Source organism: Tachyglossus aculeatus (genome assembly GCF_015852505.1).
Source record: "Tachyglossus aculeatus isolate mTacAcu1 chromosome 12 unlocalized genomic scaffold, mTacAcu1.pri SUPER_6_unloc_3, whole genome shotgun sequence".
Taxonomy (NCBI): domain Eukaryota; kingdom Metazoa; phylum Chordata; class Mammalia; order Monotremata; family Tachyglossidae; genus Tachyglossus; species Tachyglossus aculeatus.
Window position 1 is genome coordinate 1205187 of NW_024044830.1, and position 8041 is coordinate 1213227.

The 8041-nt window shown below is 48.9% G+C and overlaps 1 protein-coding gene across 1 annotated transcript; it reads right to left on the minus strand.

Annotated features, from left to right (window-relative positions):
• Nucleotides 1-5592: 5592 nt before the first annotated feature.
• On the minus strand, nt 5593-5910 carry LOC119921538 (rab proteins geranylgeranyltransferase component A 1-like). The gene has a single exon (XM_038741680.1). It carries the CDS (start codon nt 5908-5910, stop codon nt 5593-5595), a length of 318 nt encoding a protein of 105 aa, XP_038597608.1.
• Between the last annotated feature and the right edge of the window lie 2131 nt (nt 5911-8041).

Consider the following 8041-nt stretch of genomic DNA (forward strand, 5'->3'; position numbering starts at 1 on the left):
TTAATCATATCAATGTCTGTCTCCCACATTGGACTGAGTGCTCACAATATGCCGAGCACTGTATTGAGCGCTTCGGAGAGAACAATGCAGCAGGGTTGGTAGACACATTCTCTGCCCACAGCGAACCTACAGTCTAGAGGGATTAGTCTGTCAATCGGTGGTAGGGCTTATTGTGCGAGAAGCACTGTACTGAGCACTTGGGAGAATACAACAGAGTTGATAGACACAATTCCTTCCCACAATGAACTTACAGTCTGGGGGGAGACAAGCATTAATTAAATAAATAAATTACAGATAAGGACATAAGTCCTGTTGGACTAAGGATAGAGTGACTATGAAATGCCCAAACGATTGAGAACCCAGTGCCCACCTGTAATGCTACATACTATGCACAGACCTCTATACTAAGCGCTTGGGAGAGTACAATAGATTTAGTAGACATGATTCTTACTCTCAAGGAGCTGACAGTCGAGTTGGGAAGGCAGAACCTAAAATATATTACAGATAAAATATATTGGAGAAGGAGCATGGCGTAGTGGATAGAGCATGGGCTCGGGAGTCAGAAGGTCATAGGTTCTAATCCCGCCTCTGTCACTTGTCTGTTGTGTGGCCTTGGGCACGTTACTTTATATCTCCGTGCCTCAGTTCCCTAATTGATAAAATGGGGATGAAAATTGGTAAAATGTGGGGCGGGGCTATGTCCAACCTCATTTGCTTGTATTCACTCCAACAGTTAGTACAGTGCCTGGCATATAGTAAGAATGCAACAAATGAAACCATTATTATTATCATTATTATTATTATTATTATTATATTATTATAGGAAGAAGAAGGAAATTGACTACATAAGAGCGGGGTTTGAAAAATAAGGATGTGTGCTACAGGATGTTCAGAGTGATACGTTTGTGATTGGTATAAAGTGTGAGGTGGTAATTTAGGGATTACAACCAGGGGAAAATAAAAAAATCTAGCAAGGGAAGTCTTCCTGGAGTTAATGTAATTTTAGACAGGGGTTGGAGGTGGGAGACAGGAGAGCGAGACCCAGTGAGTAGATGAAACTCAAAGGGTCTAAGGGTGCAAGCTGGGGCTACTGGGACAGGAGAGTGGAATAGAGAGGGAGTACATATCTGATGGTGGGCATGTTGTCGTCCTACACGCTATTTTGCCGGAACCAGCTCTAGAACGTGTTACCGGGGGACAGCTGATCATCTCCTGCCACTCGGTCCCAAGTCAGTAGGTCACAGTCCCGGGAACTTGGAATACAGTTATCATGTCTGAACTGCAGAAATCAGTAGCGGAATCATAGTCAGAGCAAGGATGAAGCGGGAATTAGACACTCGGGACAGAAGACCGCTTTCTGTCGTGTCCCTACCTGACACGGGACAGACAAACTTTAAACCGGGCTGCCCCACATAAACAGCCACCCCAATCCCATCTTTAAATTTCCGTCTGTCTCGGTTATTTCCCCCATGCCACTCACACTTCATTCTTCTGCTCGCCTTCGTGCTTTCAACTTCCGTCTCTACACAGATGATTCCGAAATCTTTCACTTCCAAGTCACTGTTACTTGCTCCTTCATTCATCCTCCCTCCCACTTCCATAGATGTAGATTCCTAAATCTACATCTCCACCCCTGAACTCTCTCCTTCTCTTCAGGTTGCATTACTTCAGGGCATCTTTATTTCGATGCCCCACTCCATCCTCAAATGTAACATGTCTTAAACAGAGCTTCTCATCCTCCCTCCCAAACGCTGTTTTCCTTCAGACTTTTCAGTCACTGTCCCCTTCAGGACATCTGTACTTGGATATCCGAACTCATACCTCAAACTTAATATGTCTAAAGCAGAGCTTCTCGTCTTCCCACCCAATCCTTGTTCTCCACCAGACATTTAAATTACTGTAGACAACACCAGCATCCACCATGTCTAGCAAGGTGGCAACCTTGGCATTATCCTCCACTTATTTCTCTTCAGTCTGTCATCAAATCCCGTAGATTCGACCTTCACGAAGTCCCTAGAATCCCCCCATTCCTCTCCATTCAAACTGCTACCATGCTAATCCGAACACTTATCCTATCCCACCTTTATTACTACAACAGCCTCCTCAATGACCTCCCTGCCTCCAGTCTCCCCCTCCGCCCCTGCCCTCTGGTCCATACTTAACTCTGCTGCCCAGATTATTTTACTAAAATTGTTCCATCCACGTCTCCCCACTCCTCAAAAGCCTGTGATAATTGTCCATCGTTCTCCGCATGAAACGGAAACTCCTCGCTATCAGCTTTAAGGTACTCGATCAGCTCACCCCTTTCAACCTCACCTCCCTTATTTCCCACACACTTCACTACTCAAACACCAACCTACTTACTGTATCTCGATCTCGTCTGTCTCACGGCTGACCCCTAGCCCACCTCCTCCCTCTAGCCTGGACCACCCTTCCACTTCATATCCTACAGACCACCACCACTCTCCCCATCTTCAAATCTCTACCCAAATCACACTTCTTCCAGTAAGCCTTCCCGACTACCACCTCATGTTCCTATTTGATTGGCCTACTCTTTCATGTCGCCTATGCACTTGGATCTATAACCCTTCAGGATTTCGATGCTCATCACCTCCAGCCCTGTAGCACTTGTGTGCATTATTCTTACATTCTGTCATCCCTTCTCTGTAATTGATTTAAGGTCTAGCCCCCTACACTCGATTGTCAACTCCTTGAAGGCAGGGGAGGTCCAGAGGACGCTGTGCCTGTTCACAGACAATGAGAAGAAACATAGCCTAGTGGATAGAGCCCCGACCTGGGAGTCAGAAGAACCTGGCTTCTAATCCCTGCTCTTCCACTTGTCTGCTGTGCGACCTTAGGCAAGTCACCTCACTTCTCTGTTCCTCAGTTTCCTCATCTGAAAAATGGGGATGAAGACTGTGAGCCCCATGTAGGACAGAGACTGTGTCCAATCTGATAGGTTTGCATCTACCCCAGTGCTTAGTGTATAGTACTAGTACATGACAAATAATAAGTGCTTAATAAATCCCTGTCCATTCCTGCCACCCACCCGGGGATCTGGAGGATGGAGAGCAATTGAGACGCCCGGCGGAGAGATCTGTTTTATTAGTGAGTGACGTTAAAAGACCCGGGAATTTTCTCTCGTTCTCTGTCACCTCCGACCCCCCTGTGAACACTTTCCCATCTGCGTACTCCGCGACCGAGGCTCACCGGTCAGACTGGAGCGAGCAGGCGCAGGTGTCTGCTGTCTTACAACCAACTCCGTCCCTTCAGATCCTGGACTTCTGCTACAGGAAGGACTCCTGGAGGCTCGGAGCGTGATGGGCTCTTGGCGAAGCTGGGCCTTTCCGGACAAGCTCTCTGCCACTCCGTGTGGAATTCCTCCCCGGGGCCGGGCCACACATCGGGCTGAGGGGCCTAATTACGTCCTGTTCGGGACTGGCTTCCCGTGGGGCCAGCAACGCTCAGGCCCTGGCCCCATAGGCAGGGTAGCGGCCCTGTCCCAAGTGTCCGCCCCATGGGAACACGTGACCCACCAGCCGAATTTCTCTCTTAGGGAGGAGTTCCATTTAAATCGTGAAGACTGTCACCGTGAAGAAAGAATTCCTCCTGCTGGGATTCTCGGAGGTAAGTGAGCTGCAGCTGGTTCAGGCCGTGCTGTTCCTTCTGGTCTACCTGGCGTCCCTGATGGGGAATCTCTGCATCGTCGCCGTCACCACCCTCGACTGGCGCCTCCACACCCCCATGTACTTCTTCCTCAGGAACCTATCCTTCCTCGACCTCTGCTACATCTACGTCACCGTCCCCAAATCCATCCACAAACCCCTGAAGAACAAGACATCCAATTCCCTAGAGGGCTGTCTTGTGCCGTCCAGTTATTCTCCGTGGTCTGGTTTGCCGTCTCAGAGCTGTCCATCTTCACCTTGATGTCCTACAACCGCTAGGCTGCCATCTACCTCTCCCTTAGCTACGAGGTTGTCATGCCTCAAGGGGCCTGTGGGAAGATGGCCGCCGCCTCCTGGCGCAGCGAGGTCCTGTTCGCAGCAATGTGTTCTGCTGGGAGGTTGTCCCTGTCCTTCTGAGGGTCCAACACCGTTTCCCAGTTGTTCTATGACGCCACTCTTCTGCTGAAGATCACCTGCTCCGAGAAGAACATCACCATCAACGCAACTGAAATTGGGGGCAGCCATAGCTGTCGTCTGCTTCATTTCCATCATCGTCTCGTACGCGCACATCTTCCGGGGTGTGCTGAAGATGCCGGCCAGGGAGGGCCGGGCCATAACCTTCTCCACCTGCCTGCCCCATCTCGTCGTCATCACTGATTTCCTCTCTGCATATGCATTTACCTACATCAAGCCGCCCTCAGACTCCTCCTTGATCGTGGACCTGCTGGTGTCCGTGTTCTACGCAGTGATAACACTTGCTATGAACCCCCTTATCTACAGCCTCAGGAACTGGGACATGAAGGCCGCTATGGGCAGGATCCTAAGAGGGTCACTCACCCAGCCTCTGCTGTGGGATAAAATGTCTCCTTCCTTGTGTAAATAATGTCACACCACCACTTAACCGAGGAATTGTTCTTGGACCTAACCAGATATTTAGCTGTCCTACTGGGTTAACAGAAAACGCTGGACGTTGATAAATTGTCAGAGTCTGGGAGGGAGGCGGCTAAGACTGAAGTAGGACAGACGATTCGGTTTTGGGGAGGCATAATGCCCTAAAGGAAGGGAAGTTTCTGTAGACTGTAAACTCACTGTGGGGAGGTAATATGTTTAACAACTCTGGTAAACTGAACTATCCCAAGTGGTTCTTACACTAAATCAAGTTTGGGGGCGGATCTAATCCCTGCTCAGACACTTGTCTTCTGTATGACCTTGGGCGAGCCACTTAGCGTGACTCAGTGAAAAGAGCCCGGTCTTTGGAGTCAGAGGTCATGGGTTCAAATCCCGGCTCCACCACTTGTCAGCTGTGTGACTTTGGGCAAGTCCTCTAACTTCTCTGTGCCTCAGTTACCTCATCTATAAAATGGGGATTAAGACTGTGAGCCCCACGCGGGACAACCTGATCACCTTGTAACCTCCACAGAACTTAGAATAGTGCCTTGCACGTAGTAAGCTCTTAATAAATGCCACCATTATTATTATTCATTCATTCACTCGTATTTATTGAGCGCTTACTCTGTGCAGAACACTGTACTAAGCGCTTGGGAAGTACAAGTTGGCAACATATAGAGACGGTCCCTACCCAACAGTGGGCTCACAGTCTAGAAGGGGGAGACAGAGAACAAAACAAAACATATTAACAAAATAAAATAAATAGAATAAATATGTACAAATAAAATAAATAAATGGAGTAATAAATATGTACAAACATATATACATATATACAGGTGCTGTGGGGAGGGGAAGGAGGTAAGACAGGGGGATGGGGAGGGGAGTTGGAGGTCATGGGTTCAAATCCATTAGAAGCAGCATGGTTCAGTGGAAAGAGCAAGGGCTTTGGAGTCAGGTCATGGGTTCAAATCCCAGCTCCATCAATTGTCAGCTGTGTGACTTTGGGCAAGTCACTTCACTTCTCTGTGCCTCAGTTACCTCATCTCGCATAACAAAAAACTTCTACATGTTGAATGGTTTCATCCTTTTGGTTCAGAGCAATGGCTTCTTCTGTTTCAAGGAGAAGATCCTGCCAGGCGGCCCTTTCTTCACCCCGGTTGCTCTTCTCCTGGAATTCCTTCAGCCATGACAACAGGCCCGAAAAACTGAAACTGGCCCAGTTCCCTCCATAGTAGTTCCTTGAATCGACATGAAGGACCCTCTGCCCACTCCTGGAACACGAGGCTGCTATGATGGACTCAGGCAAGCCGGTGCCAACGACGATGAGTTGGAAGTTGGGTGGGAGTCCGGCCGCCATCTCGTCCGGGGCCCAACCTCCAGTGGTTGCCAGTCCACCTCCGTCCTGCGGCCCTTACCTCAGTGTGTCGGTTCTGGTTGCAGAGGCGGGCATCTGGCCTTCTGGGCAGAGAAAGACACGTGGGCCGCTACCACTGCCAGGGATGCTGCTGCTGCTGCTGCTGCTACTCCTCCTCCTCCTGCTGCTGCTGCTACTGTTGTGTGTCTCGGTGCTCTTCTCCAGTCTTCTGAGCTTCTTCAGGTGACTGCAACCTCCATAGTCAGCAGGTGATGGGAGGAGATTTGATAATAATAATAATAATTATTATTGTTATTATTATTATTACTGTTAATTTCTCCGTGCCTCAAATACATCATCTGTAAAATGGGGATTAAGACTGTGAACCCCACATGGGATAATATGATTACCTTGCATATACCCCACTGTTTTTAGAATAGTGCTTGGTACATAGCAAATACTTAAAAAAAATTTAAAAAACATTTAAAAACATTTAAAAAAATTATCAAGGCCTAAAGGAATGGGAATCACTCTAGACTGTAAGCTCATTGTGGGCAGGGAACGTGTCTAGCAAATCTGTTATATTGAACTTTTCCAAATGTTTAGTACAGTGCTGGGCCCAGAGTAAGTTCTCAATTAATTTGATTGATTGATTGAGACTGGAGTTCTGATGCCAGCTCTGCTACTGGCCTGCTGTGTGAACTTGGGACAGTGACTTAATATCCCTAGAATCTCTCTTACTCTTACACTTTGAGCCCCTTTGGGACAGGAATTGTGTCTATACTGATTCTTTTGTTTCCATTCCAGCAAGTGGAATCAATCAATCAATCAATCAATCAATTGTATTTATTGAGCGCTTACTATGTGCAGAGCACTGTACTAAGCGCTTGGGAAGTACAAATTGGCATCACATAGAGACAGTCCCTACCCAACAGTGGGCTCACAGTCTAAAAGGGGGAGACAGAGAACAGAACCAAACATACCAACAAAATAAAATAAGTAGGATAGAAATGTACAAGTAAAATAAATAAATAAATAAATAAATAGAGTAATAAATATGTACAACCATATATACATATATACAGGTGCTGTGGGGAAGGGAAGGAGGTAAGACGGGGGGATGGAGAGGGGGACGAGGGGAGAGGAAAGAAGGGGCTCAGTCTGGGAAGGCCTCCTGGAGGAGGTGAGCTCTCAGCAGGGCCTTGAAGGGAGGAAGAGAGCTAGCTTGGCGGATGGGCAGAGGGAGGGCATTCCAGGCCCGGGGGATGACGTGGGCCGGGGGTCGATGGCGGGACAGGCGAGAGCGAGGTACAGTGAGGAGATTAGTGGTGGAGGAGCGGAGGGTGCGGGCTGGGCAGTAGAAGGAGAGAAGGGAGGTGAGGTAGGAGGGGGCGAGGTGATGGAGAGCCTTGAAGCCCAGGGTGAGGAGTTTCTGCTTGATGCGCAGATTGATCGGTAGCCATTGGAGGTTTTTGAGGAGGGGAGTAATATGTCCAGAGCGTTTCTGGACAAAGATAATCCGGGCCGCAGCATGAAGTATGGATTGAAGTGGAGAGAGACACGAGGATGGGAGATCAGAGAGAAGGCTAGTGCAGTAGTCCAGACGGGATAGGATGAGAGCTTGAATTAGCAGGGTAGCGGTTTGGATGGAGAGGAAAGGGCGGATCTTGGCAATGTTGCGGAGCTGAGACCGGCAGGTTTTGGTGACGGCTTGGATGTGAGGGGTGAATGAGAGAGCGGAGTCGAGGATGACACCAAGGTTGCGGGCTTGTGAGACGGGAAGGATGGTAGTGCCGTCAACAGAGATGGGAAAGTTAGGGAGAGGACAAGGTTTGGGAGGGAAGACAAGGAGCTCAGTCTTCGACATGTTGAGCTTTAGGTGGCGGGCGGACATCCAGATGGAGATGTCCTGAAGGCAGGAGGAGATGCGAGCCTGGAGGGAGGGGGAGAGAGCAGGGGCAGAGATGTAGATCTGGGTGTCATCAGCGTAGAGATGATAGTTGAAGCCGTGGGAGCGAATGAGGTCACCAAGGGAGTGAGTGTAGATTGAGAACAGAAGGGTACCAAGCACTGAACCTTGGGGAACCCCCACAGTAAGAGGATGGGAGGGGGAGGAGGAGCCTGCAAAAGAGAC

Coding starts and splice junctions, on each gene's coding strand:
- LOC119921538 (XM_038741680.1), bottom strand. CDS start 5,910: ATGGCGGCCGGACTCCCACCCAACTTCCAACTCATCGTCGTTGGCACC.